Source organism: Taeniopygia guttata, chromosome 5 (assembly GCF_048771995.1).
Source record: "Taeniopygia guttata chromosome 5, bTaeGut7.mat, whole genome shotgun sequence".
Taxonomy (NCBI): Eukaryota; Metazoa; Chordata; class Aves; order Passeriformes; family Estrildidae; genus Taeniopygia; species Taeniopygia guttata.
Window position 1 is genome coordinate 31088653 of NC_133030.1, and position 26865 is coordinate 31115517.

Below are 26865 nucleotides of genomic sequence, written 5' to 3' on the forward strand. Positions count from 1 at the left end.
TAGGGTGGCAAGGGAAGCATGGGGCAATGTGATGGCAAGGAGCAAGGGACAGCCTCTGAAAAATAGAATAAGCCATTGATAAACACAGACAGACACCCTGGTAAACAGGCAGAGCAGAAGGCTCCTACTCCTGACAGTCTCTCTGGCGTATAGCAGTTTCCTTGTAAGAGCACTGACACTCACTGCAGGGCACATGTGAAATGAGCTGGAAGAAAACAGAGGCTGGAGCAGGGAGGAAACTATGCTCAGGCACCAATGGCATTGCAAGTCCATTATGTTCTGGCTGGGCAGAGAGCTGGGATGGGACTCCTTTCAGAAAAACATCAAAATAAGCTCAAAAAACCTCATCTTCACCTTTTCCTTTCTCGTCAGAAGATCTTTATCTTGGGATTTCAAGTCCTAAAAAGTTTTCTAGGTCCCATAATGGGCAAAATTCCTGATTGAGACATGGCATTACTTTTTAAAAATAAACGGGCTGGGAGAGCAAATAGAGAGCCTATCAAACAACAGCCCTTCCTCTGATACCACAAGGGGCTCATCCTAGAATTCTTGAGGTTTTAGCCTTTAGAGCAGTTGTGTTACATTGCTAAATCCCTGAGGGCATGTTTACTGATGCTGGGGTGAAGAGTGCTGCACCTGCCACCAAGCTAGGTATCAGACCAGGGCTGAGAGGGTTTTTTTCTTATTAGTTGCAGTTTCAGCTGCAGATGGAGACATGTGAGACCAGCCTACAGACCCAGCTTTTAGTCATGTTTGATATATGCCAGAGGGCATCAGGACTGTGGCTGGTCTTTGACAGGACCAGTCAAGTCATACAGTTGTTCAGTGGTGTTATCAAAACTTGGAAGGGAGAAGATAGAGCATCATTTATTAATGTTTGAGGTGTTGAATAGACAGCAAGAACAGGAACAAGGGTTGAGGGGCATGTTGGAATGAGGGTAGGCTAAATTTTTAGGATGGGTGAAAGGCCTTGATGCTAACTCTTGCCACAAGATAGACAAGATAGGAGAAGATTGTTGCTTGTCAGCCAGGGACCCAAGGAGGAGTTTAAGCTGCCTCTCACATGGGTCATTTAGCAGCTTAGCCAAAACCATATTGAGAGCAGCCCTGCCGAGGCCTGGGTTGTGCTGGTGCATGAGAGGCAATGGGCACTCCCAGCCCAGAGAGCCAAACGTGTCCTGGGCTGCATCCAGAGCAGCGTGGGCAGCAGGGCCAGGGAGGGGATTCTGCCCCTCTGCTCTGCTCTGCTGAGAGCCACCTGCAGGGCTGCATCAGCTCTGGGGTCCCAACACAGGAAGGACAAGGACCTGTTGGAGAGAATCCAGAGGAAGCCACCAAGATGATTAGCGGGACAGAGCATCTCTACAGTGAGGAAAAGCTGAGAGAACTGGGATTGCTCATCCTGGAAGAGAGAAGGCTTTGAGGTGACCTAATTGTGGCCTTCCAGTACAGTAGCTGAAGGGAACTTATGAGAAAGATGAGAGGGACTTTTTACAAGATCAGGTGGAGACAGAACAAGGGTGGACGGATTCAAACAGAGAGAGAGTAGGTTTAGAGGAGATATTAGAAGGAAGTTCTTCGTTACGAGGGTGGGGCACTGGAACAAGTTGCCCAGAGAATATGTGGATGTCCCATCCCTGAAGGTGTTGAAGGCCAGACTGGAGCTCTGAGCAACATGGTCTAAGTGAAAGGTGTCCCTGTCCGTGTCAGGAAGGTTGGAACTAGATGATCCTTAAGGTCCCTTCCAACCCAGGCCATTCCATGAATCTGTAGGAGACCTGGGTGAATGCTGTGCAGGCTGTGGTGTACTTGGTCTGTTTGATGGGGTCCTGCCAGTGCGCAGCACTCCCCTGTCTGGCTGAGCCAGGCTGTCCTGCACAGGGCCAAGCTGTGCCAAGGCAGGGAGGCAGTGCGGCCACCAGTCTCTCTGCAAACCGAATCTGGCTCATCAATTGAGGCTTGAGGGTTGCACTACTCCTAGATTTAACCCTTCTGAATCACTCTGGTTCACTGCCAAGCTGGCTGATGATGTGATTTCTGTTCAGTTTATGAATAAGGAGGTGGTTTTTTAATGGTGCAAAGCTCTGGATTCTGAAAGTAAATGCCAAGCAGGGCTGGCCTCCTTCTGGGAATCTGCAGCTTCTCCCAAGGCATGAGTTCCTGAAAATTCAGAAAATGGCCCTGTTTGGTTTTACCAGTGAGTTTTTATTCTGTAAGAAACAGATATAAAACAGCACCTAAGAGTGAAATGAAGTGGTGTAACTGAGTATCCTTTGCCGTATTTTCAGTGCTACAGAAGAGAACTCTGAGTCCCATCAAATGCACAGAGCCTTGGATAAAGATGCAGTATCTTGGCTCTATGTAAATGATTGGATATGCAACTTAGATTTGGCTAATTCATTGTGTCAATTCATTGTGCTGCCCCTTATCTTGGTCACAAGAAGCCTGTGACCAGAGCCAAAGCACCCCAGCTCTGGCTCCAGCTCCTTTTGTTCATATATAATAATTGTATCTGCAGTGTGCAGAGCAGGCTCGTTTCAGGCTGGCAGCTGCACAGTGTTGTTTGCAGCTCATTAATGTCCTACAGTTTGCTGCCTTGCTGCTTTGGATGTAGTGCAACTCCAGTGGCTGGGCTGAGTGCTGTCCTGCAGAGCTGAAAGCACCGTCTGCGTGGGTGTGTGAGAAAAGCAGGGTGAGGGAGGGGACAGAGGGACTTGCAAGGCTGGTATCCGGAGGCATTTGTGATGGGAAAGTTGGCTTTGCTCTCCACCCTTTTTGATGTGCTTTGAGCACTGAAATATATGGATGCCGTTACATGCAGGAGCCAGAAAAGAGTGAGGTGTTGAGATATGCCAGCTTCCGTGCTGGGAACTGGGGCGACTACCCTGACCTTTCTTGAAAAGCCAAATTTTACTGCCATTGTTGTCCCAAAGCAGGTTCTTTCATCTGGTATACAAGAGGCTGATCCACACACAGAATCGAGGTATTTGTCTGATTTACAGTTCTGTGCAGAAAGGCGTGCTGGGTGACAAATCCACAAAGTTATCACAAGGACTATCAAAACTTTTCACTATATATACGTTTTAGCAAACAAAACTAAATTGATGTTCATTGGCTACAAGTTCCATATTAATGCTCTTATTTATTAATTAATTAATTGCATATTAGCACCCTTAGTAATTAGTATTCTGTTGTCTGTTGGTTAAATTATTTCGGTCCTCTGGTCTACCAGCTTTTCATCCCTTCTCATGCTAACTTGTCCGCATGCTCAATCTTTCTCTTCTTTTGAGTCCATCAGTTTCCTGAGTTGGTACTTCATGAGTGATGGTCTCAATCTCCTCCTGTCAAAATTACCTTTTGCCCAGTCAGAGCTGATTTCAGCACAGCTGCTGAGTTGGCTTTATTAGTTTCTTCCTTATCTTGGGATTTCTGCCAAATGTCCTGTGGCCTGGAAATCCTGCATTCTTTGTGTCCACTATCAGTAGCACATGCTTCTCCCCAAGCTTTGTTAACCTCCCCTAGGTCTGAGATCACTGAAGTATGTCAAGCCCTAAACTTTTAGCAAGGAAATTCTGTCAACAAGTAATTTCTCTTTCTAATACCTGGACATCAGCAGTGTAGTAATTGTAGTACAGTCTTGAACAGCCATGTTAGGAGGAGCCCTTAGTCTCACCTGTGTTGTCTCTGCTGGGAAGAGCAATTTGTAGGTATGAATCTGCATATCTGTCTGTGCCTGCAGCTGGTGTCAGCCCAGAGAATGTGGATGTGCCTGGCAGGCAGAGATCAAGGACCTGTAATCCTTGCCTGTCCACACTACCACCACAGCCTGACTCCTGTGCTGGGTTGTTTGTCCCTAGTGTGCTAGCATGCCCCTGCCCATGCTTCTGGGTAGACTTGGGCAGCTCTGTCTGCAGCTGCAGCACCTTGTCTGCCTCTACTCTTGGCAGCAGAGACAAAGCCACCCCAGCTATGGCAGGAGCTGACCAAGTATGGAGTCAGTATGAACTTGTGAAGCAGCATGGTAGCAGTAAGGCATTCATGGAGCTCCCAGAGTTCTGTTTTTGGCACACTCAGGTCAAGGGGGCCACACTCCCCGAAAGGAGCAGTACTTGAAGGCCAGCCCCTTGTGTCTCTTCAAACCAGCCATGACAAAGCACTGAGCGATGCATGGCAGGGTCATGCCATCAGGCAATGCCAGGGGCTCATTTCAGCTAACAAGCTCCAGCAGCTTTTGCCCTAGGAGGAATTCAAAGCCTTCCCAGGCTGGTGAGGATTGTTTTGAATCTAGTATTTCTCATTCCTCAACTTCCTCCCCCCCTCAGTCCCCACCTTCTCATCCTCACCAGCATCTCCATGGCAACCCTGTTGCTGAAGAATAGAGAAGACATCTAAATATAGCTTCCAAATCTACATGCCTTCAGCAAAAAGTCTAAAACTAAAGGCGACGGCTTGAAGCACTGATCTGCCAATACCAGCCAATGACAAGTGTCTGTCTTGCAGGTGGAATTCAGGAACACTGTGATGGGACAGGGGGTCACTTCCAGCTGAATCCCTATTTTCTGTTTGCTTAGAACACCTCAAGAGGCTTTGAGGTAGTCCAGCCTACCCTGTCCTGTCCAGAGCACTCCCAGTTCTGTACCCTGTCAAGCTTTGGAGCCATTCTCTAGAGCGAAAAAAAGGTCTCTAGTAGTTTTTTTTTGTTTTTTGTTTTTTTTTTCACCACTGATACCCATAATGCATTTTGATATCATACGTGTTTATTGTGGTACATCGGACTCAGATGGAAGCAGTAAAATTCAAAGACCTTTAGTAAGGAATAAATGTCCTTCCTTCCTGCCTTCCTGCCTGCCTTCCTTCCTGTTCTTCTCTTCCTCTCTTCCTTCTTTTGTCCTTCCCTTTGTCCATCCCTCAATTCTTCCCTTCCTCCCTCCCCTCAGTATGGTTGTGGTTGAAGTTTTGCTCCTTGAAATTCCTTTCTAAGAGATAAAAGGGCACAGAATCTCCTCAGTGAAGTTGTTCCCCTGGAACCTGCCCAAGATAGGGAGGGGTGAAATGTCTATGCCCAGGGCCCTGGCTCTGCTTTGGACCTACACCAGGCTGATACCCACCTCAACTGACTGGTTTCATGGCCTGCCAGGTTGAATTATTGCTTGTACAAGACATGTACTTACTGTACAGACCTCAACAAATAGCTCCACAGGCTGCTGAAATTTTGTCTGCTCTCCCCTGGCCCTGAACCATCAAGTCTCATAGGGTAAGCAAGGAGAAGCTGACTTGGAGCAGGCCAGACAAGGGGCTGCATGAGTCTGTACACATAGCTTCAATATTCGAACCCAAGTAGCTTCATTAAACTGAATAATAAGAAGAAAATCTGTGGTGCTGGGCTGTTATGCTTGTACAACCTAACTCAGCTGGTCAGCAACATAGACTCAGCTGAGAGAAGGGGGGTTCAACAAACTCTGATTTTCCCTTTTTTTGTAGAAATTCTTAAAAACAAACTCTGACATCTTTCCTTGAAGAACCCTGTATATTAGAGCATTTTATCATGTTTGAACAAAGTGAAATATAGAGTTCTTTGGATATCTTGTCTGGCAGTGCTGACTGCATTATGGAAGCTCATGGAGAATTTGTTGGTGCTTCTGGGCTTCCAAGTTGAGTGTGAGACTTGAGAGTGGAGTGAATTTGCCATTCACAAGCTCCAGTGGTGATTCCCATGGCCGGTACATGAATCTACCACATCTCTTGAGTTGCCCTGAATTTATTAGGCACTTAAGGATTTTTTTTTTTTTTTTTTTTTTTTTTTTTTTTTTTTTTTGATGGCATGGAAGTGCTTAATGGACTCACTTGCGACTTAGCAGCTCTGATTTCTCATTGCTGGTACAGTTATTTGCACTGGTACAAAGTAGGTGTGAAACATTGTCATGTGAATTTGTCATGTCTCTTGGCAGTCTTGGGTGGCAGTGGGAAGTGAGGGCTGGGCTGCTGTGCAAAAAACAGGCACAAATTGAAAAAATGACCAGAAAGATAAAGAAACCCCTTTAGTGTTGTCATCTAGGATGGAGAAACGATAACAGACAATTTTTAATATTCTTTTTACTTTGGTTTGTTGTTTTTTTTTTTATGGCTATTACTATAAATCTTTTACTTGTAGCACTTTAAAGTTTTCTTATACAGGTAAAGACTAAAAAATACAGCTCTTAGTCTTGGCTATGTCCCTTTAATTATCATGTGTCAGCTACTAAAGCATGTTCAATAGTTCTAATTGAAGCATGAGCCAATTTACTAATTAGCCAAGATTACGTGAGAAACACACAAAGGGAAGAAGAAGCCTTTCTGTGTCAATATTTCCTCCTTTATGCCTGAGGAGATCTGGTGTGATGTGAACAAACTGCACTGCTAACAGCCAGGCAGGCAGAGCCCCTGAGCTCCTGGTGGTCGTGCACATTGTGCCACGCAGTCCAGGAGGTGGGCAGGAGGGGTCACACAAGTTGACTGGGGTCATTGTCTCCACCTCGGGGTACAGCTGCTTCTTGCACAGTGTCTGCTCCTGTGAACCTTTTCCCCCCTGCCTGTGAGCTGCAGGAGCAGAGCAAAGATCCCTCATGTGCTGCATGTGTGGCAGGGACAGAGGCTTGCCGAAGGGCTCTGGGTCTCCTGGGCCAGTCTCAGACTCTGCCTGTGTGGGAGGAACAGCAGGGACACAGGGAGAAGTGCCAAAGGCTTCTTCCCCCTCCTGCCTTATCAGTCTGGGTGGACATTACAAAGGACTTTCTAGGGGTAAAGAGTTGAAATATAGGAAAAATCATCCAGAAAACCATCTCTGTCATGTGGCTATTAGAAAGCAGTTGGGCAGCACCTACTTGTCAGGAATGGCTTGGTGAAATGGCTCTGCCCAGAGGGAGGATGATAGTTGTTTGCAGACATATTTTCTGAGGTCTTTTAGTTCCCCCATGAAGTAAATAAAGTTTAGCAAGGAAGAGGAGGTGTCCTACAGATGTACACAGCTCTTTCAAATGGGAACCACGTCAGATGAAGCCAGAATAAGTTGATACTCATATGAGTAAGTGATACTTCCACCACCATTTCAGGCCCTCTGCTCTCTTCTCTCATCATCTTTCTGGTTGTGTCACTGTAGCCTCTTCCACAACAGGAGTTCAAAGCAAGTAGGGACTGTCCCCTATCAAGTCTCTGTGAGAAATAAGGGCCATCGGCACTGCATGGGTATAGAAACTAAAGTATGGAGGTATCAACTGACTTGTTTGTATGGCTTCAGGATTGACAGGAGAAAAATACATAGGTCATATACTGATTAGCACTGCAAAGAACCTTATTTTAATGATGATAGTTTCTTGCAGTTATTTATCAGGTGATTTTGATTAAAAGATGTTTAGTTACCATCTGGTTATCCCATAAACCAACTTGACAACAAAAAAGAAAACACAGAAGAGAAAATCTCATTTTCTGGGATGGCTTCTAACTATGTTACTTTATAGCTGACTGGCTGGTAGTGAAGATCTTGGAGCTGTCCCCCATGTGCTTGCTACACAAAGTAGGATAACTCTTGCACAGCTGCTGTTCCAAGGTCCTCATGAACAATGCAGACAGTTCTTGGAAACTGGCCTGCCATGGCCTGTCTCCAGCTTCTGCACCAGCACCAGCTCTTCTGCAACTCAGACATCAGCAACATGGACATCAGTGATCTGCCTGAAACTATGTTCTGACAGTCCATCTATCCTGTTGGCACCTGCTTAGTTAATTGGTACCAGCATCTAATCTGACTTTAGAGGCACCTTCAGTTCTGACCTTTCTGCTAGAACAAACTGCGACTGTTGCAGTGGCTGCAGCTGAATTCTTGACAACCTGTCCCACTCCCCTCCCCACAATCTCCATTATAATAAAAAAAATCTTTTGTAAACAGGATTTTAAGACCAAAGTGCAACCTGCCTGTTTTGGTCATAATCTGGATTGGTTCTTAAATTGCCATTATTTTCTCTTGAAATTAAGATCATTCAGCATCTCCTTAGTGAGTTTAGTGAATCTGCTTTTGGATCTATTGATTCTACCCTTCAAACACTTCCTGTCTTTTTCTGTGCTATGTGACAGCATTATTCTTTGCTTCAAAATTGCTCAGTTTGTTATTCTGGGTTATTGATGTACAACTTCATATGACCATGGGCATCAAATCAGGCTTCTTTTGCTGGCTTCTTCACCTTTCCTCTGAGCACCATCACATTGTTGTGTTAAATATCCAACTCCCAGTGAATTGGGCAAAGACAGATCCCCACTATTTATAACCTTATTTAATCCCTCCTGGTTTGCCTCAAGCACTCAACATTGCCAGCCAGTCGAAGCAGGTGAGTGTCCTGCTCTGCTCTTCACTGGGTGGCATCACCTTGAGTCTTGTGTGCAGTTTTGGGTACCAAAATGGGCATTAAGCAATTACAGAGTGTCCAAAAAAAGGGCCACGAGGATGGTGAAGGGCCTGGAGCCATGTGAGGAGTGGCTGAGATCACTTGGTATTTTCACCCTGGAGGAGACTGAGGGGAGACCTCATTATGGTCTTCAGCATTCTCATGAGGGGAAATGCCAGGTACTGATCTCTTCACTCTTGTAACTAGAGGCAGAACTTGAGGAAAAACCATGAAACTGAGTCAGGGGAGATTTAGGCTGGATATCAAGAAAAAGTTTTTCACCCAAAGGTTGGTTGAGCACTGGAAAGGTTCCCCAGGGAAGTGATCACAGCACCAAGCCTGACAGAGTTTAAGCATTTGGATGCTCTCAATCACATGGTGTGATTGCTAGGGTGTCCTGCCCAGGGCCAGGAATTGGACTTGGTTAGCCTGGTGGGTCCCTTCCATCTCAGCATATTCTATGATACTGTGACTGCTCTGTGAGGTCTTCCAGTGTAGTAGCTGGACCCTATCTGCAGCTTCATAGTGAAATTCCAAACCAGCGCAGAGCTCTGAAGAAGAGTCAGACACGTACCACATGCTTTGACCTTCATGCTGCAGGAACCTGCACCCACAGCAAATCAGATGAATGTTTGGGTTTATCAGGATGTATCAAGAGCAGAATGGCTTGACCCAAAGTGTTTGTACTAATATTTCACATTAATGAGTTACTGAACATCTCCTGGTACATCTCACTGCCCCAGGGATGTTTACCTTGCTGTCCTGGCTGCTTTTCATTCTGGCCAATAGTGTCCCACCAGGGACTCTAAAATGTGCCCTTGCACAGTCCCGACTTTTTCAGTGGTATACACTATGTGACATCTCCTGACTTGCATTGTTTTTAGAGTTGTTTACATTCCAAAGTCACACAGACCCACACAGACACATCCTCTTAAACTTCTCAGCAATAATTCCAGCAAATGAGAGTGTCTGCACAAAGAGATACTCAGTATTTTCTAGCACATTAATCAAATAACCATTCAGTTGTTGCCTTATGTGTTGGAAGTGGACATCTTGTCAAATAAAATGATTTTATAGATTATCCTCTGTACTTCCCAGATGGGGAATTTAGCAACATCATGTGCACAAAGTCCTTTAGGAGAAGATCGATGTCTATTCATTTCATCTTCTGTTGCTTACTCGGGCAAATCTCATTCTTAATGTTGCTCCCCAAAGGAGCTTTTCCATCCCTGACTTTTAAAACCAGTGGTTGTTTCTAAGTGTATGTTGAAAGCAGAACCTCACCAGAAGGCCATTGAGTGGCAGCTTGCAATGACCTCAGAGTAAAAGAAGCAAGTGAGCAGCTATCCTAACTTCTGTATGGCCAGGTGTTACCTGGGAATGCTGGCTTTTGGCTTGCCCTGCTGTGTCACAGGCCAAATTGAAATCATTGCTCAGTGTGCTGAAAGCTGCACCAAGCAATGAATTAAAGAGCCCTTCCCATCACTGTAGTCATGCAGGTGTTGAGATTGGACTGGGCTGTGGTTTGGTGCTGGCAGTGGGGCTTTGTGTTTTGCAGAGTGGCTCCTAGCTGCCAAGAGAGGCTTTTGGATGGTCTCTGTTGTTCTCTGCTTTTGAGCTGAGGTGTGTCTTGGCCCCAGTCAAACTGTCAGAGAGAATGGGGAAGGCTGGAAAGTGTCCTCCTTTCCCCATCTGAAGTGGCCAGAGGCTGGGGAATGAAAGCTGCTCAGCTGAGCAAGGTAGGCTTCAGATTGCTTGCTTCCCATGGTGGTGAGCATGCCCATCAGGGCTGCTGCACAGCCAGCCCCTCTTGTGCCTGCCTCTGCCTCCATTAATTTCAAGGAGCTGTCATGATGTTCTTGCAGCAAAATGTTCCCAAGCCTCCCGCTCCCACACGCGCTCTGCCTCTCGGTGTCCTTCTGTCACATCTCTCACATTAACGTGATGTCCTCCCAGGGCAGCGTTACACTCCAGCCCTTCTCTCCATCCATCTCCTCCATTCTTCATGCCTTGCGAGGACGCAGCTCTCAGTGTGGCTGTAGGTGAGAGATGAGATTGTGTGGGAGCAATCTGTGTTTTGGCCTTCAGACAATTTATGACAGCTCAGGACGCAGCTGTATTTATGGTTGCTTTCATAGGCCTGGAGACGAGCAAAACGCTCACAGAGGTAGAGAAGCTGCAGAGCGGGGGAAAGGGCAGCCCTCACCAGCCACAGTGGAATGGGAGGGGTGGCCTGATGGGCCACCACAACCCTCCCGTCAGCACTGACCTTTCTGTGGTGACAGTCACGGGAGCAGCCAGCCGAGAGAAGGACACTTCCCCTCAAGGGAGCAAGCCCAGCGCTGTGCCCCAATCTGTGCAGGCTGCAGAGCGGGCCGGGAGCAGGGAGGCTGCTCTTCCCTCTGCCACAAAATCCCAGGGAAAGGTTAACCACTCCCCATTATGTGGCACTGGGTCTGTGGCCCCTCTCCCACCTCCCCATGTCACTGTGCAGTCCTTGACAGCTTCTGCCCTGCTCCTTTCCTCCTTGCACAGGGAGGTCTGGCAACACCCTGACTCTGGAGCAAGAGCTGGCAGTGGCTGCAGTTTGGTTCCCATCACTCCCATCATACCACACCTGGCTCCCCAGGAATCACCTCGGGGCTCCTGCTGTGTCCCCAAGACTTTAATGGGGGGAGGATCTGCTGGGCACTCACCACCTCCTTTGGGATTCAGTCAGATGGGGAGAGGGGCTGCAAGGCCCAGCCTGTGTCCATGGAGGGCACCTGTGGCTTTGGCCTGTTGCTTTAATCTGTCCTTCATCTCTTATTTCAGAGCTGGGTAAAAGGTTCTGTTCTCCTTAAAAGCTTGTAGCAAAGGAGGAAATCAGGAAGTTACTGAATTGGTAACCAGATTCAGACTCTCTTTTTGGAAAAACCACCTGATGCTTGAGTGTGTGGTAATGGTCCAGTTTGCAGCAGAGCTGAGGTGGTTTAGGAGCCCAGAAGGTTTGTGTTACTGACTTGAGGGGACCTGCTTTTGCAAAGCCAGCACTTTGACATGATAGCTTCTGGGGATCCCCAGCAACTCTTCTTTCTCAAACTGTTTTCTTTACATTAAAACAAAGACTATTCTAAGGAAGTCTCAGCCCTGTGGAACTAATTGGTAAGGCATATAGACCTCCTTGTACTGAACAAAATGTACATGGGGGGGGGGAGGGAGGAAGGAAGGAAGGTCAAATGGTTTGCATACATAATATTAACTGTACAAAGACACAGAACAGCCTTGTCGCAGTACATAAGCTGACCTCCAGGAAAAAGGGTCAGTGGTGCTTTTTCCAAATTTTTGCAGACAAGCAATACCGATTATTTCTAAGCTCCTAGAATGGAAAAACCATAAGCAATGGTACTTATGAAAAGGATTTTTAAAAGCAACCCACGTCTCGGAAGCACTGTCTGCTTTGGAAAATCCCACCTTCTGTTTTGTAGTAATGAGCAAGGAAAAGATCAGAGCTATGAATCAGCTGTAGGTTTAACTCAGCAAATTGAACAAGCTTTGCAAAGTATCAGGGGCCCAGATAAAATCTAGTTCAAAAGCCAAATTCAACATCTCCAACCAAAATGAAACAAAAAATCATCATGATGAAGTCTTAGCAGAGCAGCAACATTTACACCAGAGAAGTACCTTTTAAAATCTTTCAGGCTGGATTAGCAGAGATTGAAGTAGTCTAGAGAAGGGAAAGGAGGCTTTGCTGGCATTGCTGCAGGGTATGGGTAGAGCAAGCACTGGCAAAAATAAAACTGATTTAGCTCAGAAAGAAGAATTGGAGGTGATTTTTCTTGCATATTCCTGTACTGGTGGATAGGCAGACATTATTCAAACTCTACTCCTACCCCTATGCCATCATTTGAAAGAGAAGGGTTGGGACCAAGATCAAGACCAGAATCAGCACAGGGAACAGGATTTCCACAGCTGGAGTGCAGGAGGAATTGACTTGAGGGTCAAATTGTAGGATGACTGAATAATTTTGTGGTCATTATTGATAGCAGTAACAAGCTGCAGTGATGATTTTCCTATTCTGTGCTGAAATGCTGATTTTCCAGAGGCTGCTAGCCATGGCAGTATCCTCAGGATGGGGATAACAGCACCCCCAGGGTGCAGGGCTGGACCACTTGTTCTCTCAAGCACTGTGAGATCAAAGATATGGGATTTAATTGCAAAGGCTACAGGCTGAGGCACATAGAGATGTGAATTTGGGCACATCTTTCCAGATTGCCAGTGATTGTGATTGCCAGTCCTGCTTTCTTCTTCCTTCCCATTGCCAGTCAAGACTGATTGTGCACAACATGCACCTGGGCCTGATCTGACTATTAAGGATGGGCAGGCAGAAAGAAGAGGTTGTTGTTGCAGGGTCATGTGTGGGTTCAGAGCAGTGGGAAGCAGGGGATCTTTCACTGGCAGGAGGGGTAATAGTTTTGAGCTAAGGGAAACACTTTTTATGTGGAACTGACTTCTGGTTTAAAAAATGCAGTTCCAGCTTGGGGTTGGGGTCAACTAGAATTCCAGGAGCCCCAGGATGGAAAGCGGATACCCATTCAGAGGAGTTACATGTGCAAGGGGGTTGGTTACATTTAAGAGGGGGTTGGAATGAAAGCACCAATATCTTCAGTCACAAGTGAGGGATGTGACTGCATGAACATTTACAGCCACTGGGGAATGAGGGGAATGAAGGGATCATTTTGAGCTTGAAACAGTCAGTGCAGCCTGTCTGTGAGGAGGCAGTGGGTTGGCGGTCTTTGACTTGTTTCTCTTGTTCTCTTTGGGTGTGAAAGTTGTGGGACAGTAACCTCTGCATAAGACATGTATTTGCTGTGAAAGAAACCATGACACAGTCAGTGCTTCTTTTCCTACAGAATGGTACAAGAACTTGTAAGAAATTTACTACAGGAGAAACACAGGTTCTGCTGCCCAGCTGCTTCAGCAGCTCCAGCAACCAGAACTTCTCAGAGCAGGCCAATGAAGCTGAGGCAGCAGCATGGTCCCAGCAGGGTGTGTGTGCTTGTGTGGCTGCTGGTGTGTGTGTGTGTATGTGTGTGTGCACAGGGATAACAGGGTGAGGGAAGCCTGCTTCTATGCTGGTCATCAGACCTCACTGCCCACAGGCTGAGCCCTGAGCCAGTTTGCTGGGGGATTGTTTTTGTCTAACTTCACTTTGTAGTTTGGCCTGCCATTCTGCCTTTGGGTTAAACAGAAAATTGGTCAATGTCACTTGCAGAAGGGGGACTTTAGCCTTTCTCAAAGGGCCATGTTGAGTTTATTCAGTGGGTGAGAAAACTTTGACTCTCTAATGTACCCATTTAACTCTGTCCTTCCTTGTCTTTTGCTTCTTCTGTTCCCCTCTCCCCTATATGACCCTTATTATTTTTCCATCCACAGCAAAACAGTTCACATCAAGGTAATTGATGATGAGGAGTATGAAAAAACCAAGAATTTCTTCATTGAGCTGATGAGCCCCCGCATGGTGGATATGAGTTTACAGAAAGGTGTAGTACTGGCCCTGCAGACTAACATTAATGTTCTTTCCTCCTCTCTTCCATCTCCTTCCTCCTCTTCTCTTCTTCTTCCTCTGATGTCTCTCTGTTTCCAACCGCTCTGCCCTAAACACTGCTGTGCACACACACCGTGTCACATGGTACCCATGGGGTGGCATGGGGAGTGGTGCTGGGGCTGCTGAGAGGCAAAGTGGCAAGGGGAGGAGAGAGAGAAGGATGGAGAGCAGTCCTGCTTGTCCATATTTCTGTGGTGACTTGATAGGAACTGTCTGCCACCCTCACTGGAGGGCCCAAGCAAATTTTGTAGTATCAGTGGGAAGATGCTGGCTAGAAACACATCCAGCATCTCAGGAGATCATGGTCCTGGTCCTATGGGTTGTTCCAGTCAGACCCATGTTAGAAAAACACAGGAATTGAGGCCTGGCAGAGAAGCAGTTCTGTGGCTTCTGAGAAGCAGTGGGCAAAGGCTAGTTGTCAAAGAGGAACTCTGGGTGCAGGAACTGAGGGCAAGGAAGAGCCAGGGCCTGCTTGGTTTGCCTGGGGGTTCACAGCAGCTGTGTGCATTACAGGGAGAGTAGAGGGGGCCAAATAAGCTGGCCTCAGGGGAAAGAGGCTAGACCTGCTCCAGTGCCCAGGGCATTTCCTTTTGAGCCTTGGAGGCATTGGCCCATGGTGTCCCCTGTGAGCAAAGCTGTCCATCCCCTGGGAAGACTGCATCCTCATTTGTGGAACAGGACAGGAGGATGGGTAGATACTATCAAGAAGAGAAAGCAATAAGATGTGCCATTTTAAAAATGGGAGTTAGAACCATCAGCCTCCTTAGCAGCTGGTGGAGCTGTAGCCACTGGCAGAGACCTACCTCACCACACTGGGGAATGTGTCTCTCTCTTCTCCTCAGGTTCCCAGCCCAGAGTCTTTGCAGATTTATTATTAATCGTGAGGGTATTATTACTGTATTTATTATTAATGGTAAGAAAAAATTGGTCTTCCAGCTAAAATGCAGTGGGTAGCTCAGGATGGTGGTCCCTGATGCTTTTCAGGCAACCATTACCATCTGACACTGAAAAAAAATGCGCTGCAGAAGTCACCTTCCACTAACCATCAGCAAGGTCCTCCTCCCACTTTTCCCTGCCTCCTCACTCCCTTGCCAGCCCCCTCTGCCCCTAACACCCTGCTCCCAGGGAGCCGCTGCGAGGAGGATGCTGTGTCCGACAGGCAGGCCAGCGCACACCGCCCCAGCGGGAAGGGGCTGTGTGCCAGGAGCCAACCACGCCGCTGCCGCCGCCGCTGCTGCCGCCTCACCTCCAGCCAGCTGACCCGCTGTACACGGTTGTCTCTCTTGTTGTCCCTACAGGAAGACCATAAGGGTTAAGATAGTAGATGAGGAGGAATACGAAAGGCAGGAGAATTTCTTCATTGCCCTTGGTGAACCGCAATGGATGGAACGAGGAATATCAGGTGTGAGATCCTTTATGAAAAAAATGCAAAAATGAAAAAAATCAGAATCAAGTATCCAAACCCTAAATCCAGAAAATATAACCTTCTTTCTCCTCCTTACCCTTCCTCCTTTTCTCCTCCTCCTGTAGAGGGATCGACTTTTACTCTTTGCCCTCTTGTATTCTGCTCTTACCCTGTTTCAGTGTAATCTCTGCCTTTAAGAGCCTAGCTTACTTCTGATCCTCCTTTTGTGCAATGCTTGAGTCTTGGAGGCTATGTTATTTTGATTGAATTTCCTTGTCTTAATCTGTTTTTTGTTCTGAGCACACCTTTGCTGTTCTCCCTGCTCCTGCTTCTTTGCCAGGACCTTGGGGAATGCAAAAGGCAAGAGAAGGATGTAATGCATGGCTGCCCTCTTCAGCTCCTCCTGTACTCCTCCTGTCCTTTCCTCTGTTGTTGCCTCCAGTGGCACTGCTTTGGTGCTCTTGGGTCCCTCTGAAGTGTGATGAAAAGTCCATAGCAGAAGAGAGGAGGTTTGAAGTAACTTGCCTTGCTTTTTTTTGAAATGGTTCTTCATGTCTTCCATTTGAAAACCCCTTTAAATGTGTCACAAACAATCACAGTCTGTCATGCAGAGGGTGTGAAGCTCTACTGAGATCCTACTTTATCAGCAGTGAGACTCAGGATCTCCCAGCAGACCAGGATTCATAGCTGGAATAAACCCAAACTTATGGTTGTGTCTTGCTTACATCTATCTTTGTTCTTGACCTATGTATGTTTGACCCCTTTCTCACTGAGTCTTGCTGCTGGCTTCACTAGCTTTGGGATGGCCTAGGAGGGCCAAGATTTAAACAGAGGCAGTTTACTAAAAGGAATTCAAATCCACCTTCTGGGTGCCAGTTACAGAGTAGAGCCAGATGTGTGTGCTCAGAGGCTTATTTCTGCTCTCAGGTGCTGCTGCCCATGCACTGCACAGCTCTCCCTTGCTGAAATGTCTTCTATTTCTCACCTCACCAGCACAGCAGCTGCCCTATGGCCAGTCCATGCTCCCATAGACTGCTCTGTAGGATGTTCAGGATAGACACAGGTTACATTGGCATTTCAGTATTATAGAGCATTTGTGGACTTGTAAAATGTAACCCCATATTTTAATACTGTTAGACTGCCTCCTGCAGCCCACGGGCAATGAGGGATATCAGGTTTCACTTTGTCAAGCACAAGCCCTCAGTTTTCACTGAAGTCCAACTGCCCTTGAGCAGAAGCAGTGCTCAACCTTGCCATATCCCATGGGAGTATGTCCCAGCAATCAGTTGCCCTCCAGGGTAAAGATGTGAGCATGGCTTCTAGGTAGAAGTTGTCTGGTCTCAGCTTGTAGACATTAGTTATTCTATTACTTTTTTCCATCATATAAAAGAACTATGAAATGCCACAGCTTCCATTAGGTATCTGTTCTCTATACCCACAGTACACTCTGATTTCTTCTTGGGCATTGTGAAGGCCAAATGTTTGGTCCTGGATCAAAGTCTTCAGTCCTAGAACCACACTGGGGTCTCCTCTCCACATGTGTGGATATGTCTTCCTATCCATGGGTCTCCCACCTCCATCTCAGCAGGTCCAGGAGGAAAATCACAGACCCCAGCTTTCTCCTGCTTATGTACTTGGCAGCTTGAGAAACACAATGAATTTTTTCTCGGCTGTCTGTTCTCTGGGAATCCTGCAGCCTTTTCTAAGCAATGAGCAGAGTCAGAAATGGGCTGTTTTTATGAAGACTCACATTTCTTTTTCCTACGCTGGTCACATTGCACCTGGCTGAATAATAAGAAGTGATTGGAAAAAACTCAAATGGCCCCAGAAGTGGACCAGTTGTAAAACGTCCTCATTATTACTAGGACTACAGAGCCAGTTTGCTGTATCATATATCTCTTATTTACATCTATATCAGCTCTAGTAAGTGTGATTGTCTGATTTGCAAGAGGCAGAGAAGAGGTCAGAGCTGGACTAAATTAATCTGCAGCACAGAGCCTGCAGGCCAGGAGGTGAGGGCACACCCTTGGACAGACCCTCTTTTGCCTGGAGGAAGTAAAGGATCATGCCAGGGAGGAGACATAGGGCCCTGGTTGGCCTCATTAGAGAAAAGTCAGAGTGAGAGCAGTGTGGTTTTACAATCTGAGAGGCAGGAGATTAGACTGCATTTGTAGATGTTGCTGGCACAAGGTGGCACAGTCGCTACACTAAATCCAGGGCATCTGGAAAGATCCCCAGCTCCGTACTGCTGCACTTTGCGGCATCTCCGATGAGCCTACCTTGTGCCTGGCATGAAGAATGAGGAGCTACGTGAGGCTTTCCCAAAGAGAGCATAGTGAGTGATCAAGAGCAGATGCTGTGGCCAGCAGCGTCACGGAATTCATGCATGACCGGCTGGCTCCCAGCGGAGAGGAGGCAGCCCGGGCCACGCACGGCTGGCATGTGCTCGGGCATCGTGCAACGTGCCGTGCAGCGTTGGGAAGGGATGCTCGTGCTGACTCCAGCACACATGTTCCTGCCAGCATCACGCAGGTGCTGCCATTGCCCCATGCCCACAGACAGGGAAAATCCCACACCACAGTCACCTAGCGGGGGCTTTGCTGGGTTTTGTTGTGGTGATGGATGTACCCCCACGTGACTCACACAGCAAGGGCAAAGCACAGCTGTTGTCTCTCCTTGGGGGCCCAGGCACAGTAGCTTTTGAGGTAGAGTCTCTCTGGGTTTTGGTTACTCATGCATTTGTTTCCAGTGGTGCAAAATATGTGGTTTTCTTGACAGTTTGTCCTCATTTTGTTGTTACTCCTCATTTAGCTCTGTCACACTGAGCCTGTGCCCCAGTGCTGTAGGAGGATTGATGCTCTCAGCTATTTGCAGCATCTTCAAAACCTCTCCTGGCTCCTCTGAAAGAGGGGTGGCATTGGGCACCTCAGATGAATGGCAGTCATGTTTGGAAGTAATCTGCAATCTGGGTCACACAGAGATAGCTAGTTGTTTCTGCACTACCATGGCTTTGTTCTGAGGGCCTGCAGCCAGCCCAGGATTTATCCATGCAGAGGGCAGCTCCAAGCTTACCTTAGGGATACAAACTAGGTGGCAGTGATGAAATCAGGGGTGAAATGTTGCCTGAAGTGATGGTGGAGCTGATGACAGGGTATGTACTTTTCAAAGCAGCCTGGGGCAGAGTTTGAGTGGTTTATTTTGGGATGCAGAACTTGGTCCAGAGCCTGGTGCTAGTCAGACCCAGTGTGCTGTCCCTGAGGGCACCCACACTGCTGCAGGCTGCGGTGGAAGTGGTTCCTGACAGACATGCAGTGGAGAAGGATGGCAGGTGGCAGCAGGGCTTACTACCATGCAATTGATTTGCATTACTGTCTGTGCTGTACTATACACCTGCTAGTACAAAGCAGTCACCTCCAGGCTAGGGAACTTCTCCTTGGCTCTGATCAGAGCTGTGGGGCATAGGGGTCTCTAGGATGGTCTCTGTGAGGGCCAAAACCCAGCATGACATTCATCCTATTGCTCTTGCTCTCTGCATCTGCTAGCACTATACTGGAGGGAAAATACTTTCTACTCAGAAATGTTCCTGTGGTGGTCCAAACACAAATACCTGTCTTCAGGATGACCAGGGCTTGCAGAACACAGACCAGCCACTCCTACAGCCTTTGAACTGGAACATTTTGCATCGCCTGCAGATGCTGCTCCTCACTGTTCATCCCCAGTTATGTCAGTTATATCAGTCATGCTGCTTTGAGCCTTGGGACACACTCAGTTGTTAACCCTTGCTGTAAGGAGAGCTGGCCACTTACTCCTGCTACATAAATGCTATATCTACTTTGTCTCGCAGGTCATCTGTTCTTTTTCACCAATCACTTTCTGCAGCTGGAGTTTTTCAAACGAATCAGTAGTTTTACTATAGCAGCTATTTTTGTAGATGAGCTCAAATAATTCAAAGAGATGAGAACAGATCTGAGATTGGTATCTTGCCAGTCTGCCCTGTGATGACAACTAGTGCTGACTCAGTAGTGGCATATCAGATGCACAGAGCACTGGCAAAGATGGTGCTTGCTGCAAGCCTGTTGTATCTAAGTGAATGAGTAAAAAGAAATCAAAGAGAGAGACTCACATTCTTTACTTGGCCAGGATGGTAAATGTTGCTTTTCTCTATCCTCCTGGCCATTTTCCAGGTGTCCTGACTTTTTTTGTCCTCTCCATTTCTAAGAAATTAATCTTCAAATCTTTCTTGTCTCACCTTTCCTCCATATGCAAAGTCATGTAACCTGAATCCCTGTTTACTGAGTGCTGCAGGGTTTTGAAACTTCCCTGCACCCTGAACCACATTTCTGGGCATCCTTTTGTCAGCACCTTTTTAAAGAATTCCTGCAGGGAAATGAGTCTCTTCCTTTATGATGACATGCTGTCCGTTAGTTTGACTCTTGCTCTCATATCAACTCTGCTGTTGTGTCAGCTCACAACTCAAAAAGCAGATTTTGCTGCTGTCCCAGAAAGATTTTGGAGTAATACTTTCTTCACACATCAGCTTTTACAGTTTTTCCTCAGCCCTGGATTATAGGAGAAAAACTTGCTTTGCGTTCCCTGGATGAAGTTGCTCTTCTGCTTAAATTGTGGCTAATCTTAGTGTTGATACAGCCTGAATGGCAAGTGAGGCTACTTTGGAAGATTTCACTTGATTGCAGATAATGGTGCAAATGGCATTTGGAAAAATATTTTACATGAGGGTTATTGGGAATCAGCTTGTGAGAATTCATGGCACAGTGGTAGAAGATTAAACCTCAGAGCTGATGCCTGAAGGCTGAGTCTTGAGGGCTGTGCTTTGTGAAAGGGACTGACAACCTTCGTGCAAAATTTTTCTTCAGAAAGCATGTCTCCCAAAAGATATGACTTTGCTGGAAATGGGAGTACAGATGGCTGGCAAACACTGTTAACAGCTGGGTGGCATGTCCTGGCTTGAGAGGATTTTGTCTGAAGTCTTCTCAGCCCTCCCAGCGTAGAATCAACTTGTGCAGACAAATCTTACAGCACATCTACTTCTAATGAAGTGTCTGCACCTCTGATGGGAAAGCTTTGTGCCCAGAGGGAGGATGTGACTGGGTGTCACAGAGGAAGGATTAAACTGCAAAACAGGAAAGATTCCGAGCTTAGATTGATCCACCAAGTTATCCATATCAAAATATTGATGAAATTATATGACTTGTTACAAAGTCCATACCTGTTTAAGGTAAGCTGTATTGATACATGTGCTGCAGTTTTCAGAAGTCTGAACAGATGTTAAGAAACTCCTTCTTATTCAACTCCATCAGCTGCTGATGAGAATAGCAAAAAAATGGTAGATTGCTGTTACCTCATTCTCTCAAGGTTTAATAATTTGCTCACAGCTCTGTGATTAGGCTGAATGCTGCTGATTCTCCTGATGGAGAGGAGTTTCTTGAAGTCGGCAAGAGCTTTGCTATTGACTTCAATAATAATATGATTTAGGTTAATGCTGCAAAATCTCTGCCTTGTTTAGCCTATTAAAAAAAATCCCATGCTTAGGTCTCCTCACAATCTATTAGGGAAGCAGTTTACTCACCTCAGTGAGAAAATCTGGAGGCAGAGCCTGCAGACAGTTATATCTGGAAAGTGGACGACCATTTGGGGAAAGTAGCCTGTGTTTCACATGGTCATTTCTTGGTCACCTTTGAGTGTACAGGGGGTGGGGGCAGTGTGTTCTCTTTGCCTTTGGCATCCTGTGACTGCCCTGCTGTGTGACTGAGAGTTCCCTCAAAATTCATCCTCCCCTCCCTCATTGAAATTCCCTCTCTAAATCCCAGGCCTTTAACAAGGATCCTTCTATCAACACAGTGGCTTCTCTGAGTCTTTAGGGATACTGATTAGAAAAGATTTATGTTAATGAAGAATGAGTCCAGAATAAAGCATGCAGCATAGTCAAATCTCTCAGTGAGGCAAATAGCAGAGAAAAGTGTTTCACTGTTTAGAAAAAGGCTGGGACACACATTCAGCACATCAGGTTGCTGTAAACACAGGATTACTGGGTTACTGGTCTGCTTCAATCCCAATCCTGGTTCCTCATGCTTTAAGTTTTTTAGAGTTAAAGCAGGAGGTAATGAAATTCCTGATCTGTAACCCACACCAACATGCATGTCACAGCAGAATTTGACCTCAAAATGTACCAAAAACATGCAGATTTAATGGCTTATTAGTAAACAGATTTTTAGTAGCTTTTTAAAATTCATGTCTAAATTGTCAATTTTCAGTGGTGGCAAGGGAAGCAGAGTTCATGCATGCAATTTTGACTTCATCTAGTCAAAACCAAGCCTTCAGGGCAGAGAAACCCCAGTGAAGGAGGAACAGGGATCCAGAGCTAAAGGCTTTGGGTCCTCCTGGGTGAGTCAGCATCACAGCCCCCTGATCTGCAGGCACACGTGTTTGTCCACAGTCACACCATGCAAGGGTTAGGTAAGGGATACTTGGGACTGCTATTTTGGATTTGGCTGTGGAGCTAATTTTAGCAGTTCCCTGTAAGAGTACACATGTTAAGCCTCTGAGACTACCTGAAATGCCAAGAGCAGTGAGGTGGCCTGGCTTGGCCCCATGAGGAGCGTGATGTGCAGAGCAGCAGTGCAGGAGAGGGAGAGGTGCCCTGGGGAGGACTGGAGGGATGCAGCCCAGGCTGGGGAGAGTGGAGGGAGACTTGTGGGATGGGAATAGCACAGAGGCCATCAGTGAGGCTGGTACAGGTACAGCATCCCCAGATGGGCTGTCAGGAAACATTACAGGTCAGGGTTAAGGGCACATTAGCAGATGTGTGTGCAGGAAGAAAGCTTTAGTCCGTGAAATCATTTTCTTGCTTGCATGCACAGCATTCACTCAGAAATATAAAGATAAAATAATGCCTTGGCTTTCTGCATGCTGTATTCTTGATGTTTCATTCATAGCTTTATAGGCTTCTTCAAATATTCATGTATCATATCATAAGTGAAAGGGAGAAAAATTGTTCTTTTTCAGGCTCACAAGCAAATGGGGAAAAAAATAAACTCAAATCCCAGAGCAGTATAAGAACAGTTTTAAAAAACATGAGGAAGCTATGGCTTTTTTTAATAGTCACAGTAGCTTAGAGTCCCAGTAATATTTCATTATATTACATTTGAACACCATCCACCCATTGTACTAATGCTTGTAATTGCAAAAGGCAAATTAAATTTCTATACATTGACTGGACAACCAGAAGACCATGGAACAGTAAGAAGGTCACATGACAGCATGAACTGCAGCAGGACAGAGCTACAAGGAAATTCCAGATTTATGCTACCAGGGGTACTGATGAGCCTGTTGGAGACTTCAAGGAGAGGTGTGTGAATGACAGGAGGTGGTGCAGGCAGAGCAAACATCCCTTTGCATCTTGTGGCTCAGTGGCACTGTACTTAATGCAGAATGTACTCAGCAAGGAGCCTCTTCATTTCACCTTTCACTGTGCCTCTACCTGCCTGCATGGACAAGGAAGATCTCTTGGGTTGCCCACAGTTCTTCCAGTTGAGGAGACAGATCACTGGATGAAGATCTTGACTTGGTCAGTGTTTCTCTGCAGGCAGTTGGGAAGGCTGAGCCCATGGTTGTTGCTCAAAAGAGCAAGGAAGTAACTGGGTGTCAGGACTCAGGATTAGTTTCTCTGGCTCTGCCATGGATGTGCTGTGCAACCTTTGATAAATTGCTTAGGAAATCACTTTTAAATGGCACAGATACAATTAAGTGCATTTATATGAAAGTGCCTGCTTTTCAGAGGCCCAAACCAGCAAGTCTGGGAAAATTAGCACTTCTGGACTCTAGCCCACTTCTGAGTTAGCAAAATGTTCCCTTTAGCTTCTTTTTGCTTGCTTCACCATCTGTCAGATAGGGCTGATCATACTGACTCTGTACAGAGATTTAAACTTCTGAGACTAAAAGTGCATGATAATAAGTATTAGTAATTACAACACTGTCACCACATGCAATCCAGCCTTTGGGGATTGGTTTGCTGTTTGAAAGACAAGTAGAATTTAAAGCTAAGGCACAGACTTGGTGCTTGACACCTCTCAAAGAGTGTTTGAGTTTTTTTGCTATATGGACTCTGCTGTAGCTGGTTTGATACCTGGATGTAAGCTGTGGCTGCCTGTGGGTTACACTTAAGAGGGATCCAGCCATATGTTTCTTTGTGACAGCTCTGGGGCGTGGAGAGATCAAGAGAGGAGAGGGTCAGGAGGTCACTGCCCAAAGGGGCTGGGCTGTGTCTGTATGGAGAGCTAGGGTAAGGTCATCCCTTGCTAGGACTTAAGTTCCTTTCTCCTCTTTTCCTTCCATCTCAAATCTCAGAGTACCATGCAGTCACATTTCCTGAGACCATGAAGTCACATTTCCTGACTGGCAGTTGCATCCCACTATGGTGATGTTGCATGGCCTGTGTCCATGCAGCGCTGTCAGGCAGACCAACAATTTGGAACAAAGAGATCCAGGAGGACTCAAACAGTGATGCTCTGCATGTGCCTGTGCTCCTCTAGACAACCTGATTCTCTGAAAGTGGTACCTGTGGGGTGTGGGATAGGTGTAGGGGAGCAGGGCATCATCCTGAGGGATGATGCATGGCCATGTTACCCCCTGCCCCTTTTGACACTGTTGGCCATCTGTTTAATCAATGCCTCCCTCTGATGCTGCTCTTCTCAGTTAGCTGCCCATCGCCTTCGCTTCTCAATACCTACAGGTTTATTTGGGCTCCTCAGTTGTGCCAAGCCCTGCCACAACCACACATACCCAGCTTAGGTGGGAGCACCTTCCATACCTTTGGGTCAGTTTGGCTTGTGTCAGGCCCAGTGGCAAGTGTAACTGTCCTCCTTCCCCCCTTTCCCTTTCCCTTCTTGCCACTTCTCCCCCACTGCATCCCATCCCTTTGCCTTTGTTGGGGGGGAAGGGGTGACTCTGGGGAGCCAGTGCCGTGGTGCTCACTGGAGCACCCCAGTCTCCTCTCCATCTTGCTGCTGTGGTGTCCACTCCCCAGCCTGTGCCCAACATGCAGCCCTAGTGAGCTTGCACGCTGCCTTGCACCATGTCCATTGCTCACTGACAGCCATCATCTGCAAAACAGCTTTTTCCTGTTGGATATTAACTTTTTCACTCTTTTTTTTTCCTCTCTCTCTGTCTTTCTCATGTTCTTCTCTCTCCACAGCCCTACTGCTCACACAAGGTAAGTGTTTTTTCTCCTTTCCTCTGGTTGTTCTGGCTCTCTTTTTGTCCGTTTTAGTCAGATCCTCCCTGCTTGTTTTTGTTTTGTAGACATTTCAGTTCATGATATTTGTGTCTAGCATGAACTAGTTAAGAGCAGTACAATTAAGAAAATAACAGTGATTGATTGATTGATTGATTGATTGATTGATTGATTGACATCTAAGAGCATTTCCCATATTCCAGATTTTTCCTTGCTGTTTCGGGGAAATGATCCAGACAGAGTTGCAAAGCAACACCATGCAGTTATACCTGGTCTGAAGCTGTGACTCAAGCCTCTCTTTAGGCAACTCTGATGCTTGGGTTGTGCTGATGCACTGGGGAAGATGAGGATTTCTGCAGGGAGGTGGCATTTCTGGAGTGTGGGACAGTGTTGCCTGGGGTGGACAAGGGTACGAGGTTGTGCAGGTGTCCCCTTCCCATGGAGGGTCACATGTCACTCCTCAGTGCCTTCACCCGTGTGCTCTCAACTCCCTTCCTAGGGGGTCCCCAGGGTGTGCCAAGCACCAGAACAGTACTACCAGAATATGATCAGCACCATTTCCCTCCTCACCCTCAGCTCTGGTTCTGTACTCTGCATCTCCTGTCCCTGTGTCAGGATTTCATGTGTGTTAATGCAGAGCCCCTCTTCCTTGCCGGAAATCCCCATTTCACTGACGTCACTTTATCCCACTGTGGTGCAGTGTATGCCTCCTGTATTGTGGTTATTCCTTCAATTCCAGATGTGCTTACTGTTGAATTTCCACTAAAGAAGCGTTTCTTGAAAGATAAGGGTGAGCATCGAGGGTGCAGAGAGGAGCTCAAAATCCCACAGGTTTGTGAGTAGAGCTGAAATCCAAAGCGTTCATGATGCCTGAGCTGTGCTGCAAATCCAAGGAGCAGCATCTGCCACGCAGGCTTCAGTCTCGCCCCTTTTTGGAGGATGCCAAATCTGCTGCACAGGGGATGTCCTGAACCCGTTGGCTGTTGGACTAATTAGAAAATTGCCAGTGGCAGGCAGAAATCCCCAGTTCCCAAATACCAGCTTAGAGTGTTTATGGAAAACTCCTTGGAATTGTTTGGACGGTTTCTTTTGTTACCTTTTCAGATCTAGGAGGACTGGAAATAAGTTGAGCACAGCCTCCTTCCCAGTAATTTCATTGCTTTAATTCAGTAGCTGCCTAATATGATCAGAACCCCAGGAACCACATAATTCGTATTAAAAGAACATAACTTTCCTCCCTCTGTTTTGATCCAGCCTGATTGCTTTTGGCAGCTGTTATTGGAGAGCTTGGTCACCAGCTATGAAAAGTTACTTTTCAGTTCATAAGGGAGAGCCTCCTGTCTGTCTGGTGAGGGGTCCCTGGGTTGCCCCCCTTGCTGAGCTGCCTCAGGGTGCTCTCTGTCTATGTGACATGTGTTGGGCTCATGGTGCTTGGCCCCCACATATGCTTCAATCCAGCAGCAGGCCAGCAAGCAGGCACGTGCTGGAGTGTCACTCAGCAGCAATCACAGCTAATCAGTGGGGAGAGAAGCAACGTCCTCGTTTAGTCCATGTCATGTTAGATTTAGGTTACACCAGCACATGGGAATCTTTGTTTAAAAACTGCATTATTGAATGTTCCAGTGGAATCCAACAGTCCTGCACTGCCCTTGCCTCCTAGAGCAGCTTGGACAGCTCTTTCTGGGCAGCATCCCATTCTGGGGATGTGTCCCTGGGACTGCTGGGTGTTCTGACTCTCTTCTGCAGCCCAGGGGCATTCCCTTCCCATGGCACCACTTCAGCGGCCCCTGCAGGGCCAGCAGCTGCACAGCCCATGCTCACAAGAGAGATCCCTTATCTTCACAGAAAGTGTGAAATGCCCTTACCTGGGAAGAAATGAGGGATCCTGACTTTGGACCCCTGGCCTTGCAGGGCTCTCCCAAGGAAAACGGGGTTGTGAATTTTACACAAGGTGAAGTAATTGGGCAGGGCACCAGTTCTGCTCAGCATTTATTTCTTCCAAATTTCATCTCTCTCTGAGCCAGATTTGCAAGGCCATGCAACACTTGTCCACATGTCCAGTGCCAACTGTTCAGGCTTCAGAGTAGTATGGCATAGCTGTGGAGAGACTTGACAGTCTGAGGGCTTTTTTAACCTCCTGTTTTGACACTGGCAATGATCTCTCTGTATATTGTTTATACAGGGAAATATTTGATACCAAAGGGTAAAGGTA

The 26865-nt window shown here is 46.8% G+C and overlaps 1 protein-coding gene across 9 annotated transcripts in view; it reads left to right on the forward strand.

Moving 5' to 3' along the window:
- Window positions 1-26865, forward strand: part of SLC8A3 (solute carrier family 8 member A3) — a 112806-nt gene that overhangs the window by 75318 nt on the left and 10623 nt on the right. For 4 of the 9 annotated variants that reach the window (XM_030274426.4, XM_004174458.6, XM_072930076.1 and 1 more), the window contains 2 exons: window positions 13827-13933; window positions 24615-24632. In XM_030274426.4, the coding sequence (XP_030130286.4) occupies window positions 13827-13933; window positions 24615-24632 (125 nt within the window). Of the gene's footprint in view, window positions 1-8362; window positions 13934-14126; window positions 15401-24614; window positions 24633-26865 lie in introns of those variants that run through there. The other 5 variants (XM_030274427.4, XM_030274425.4, XM_032748803.3 and 2 more) reach the window with 4 other exon arrangements.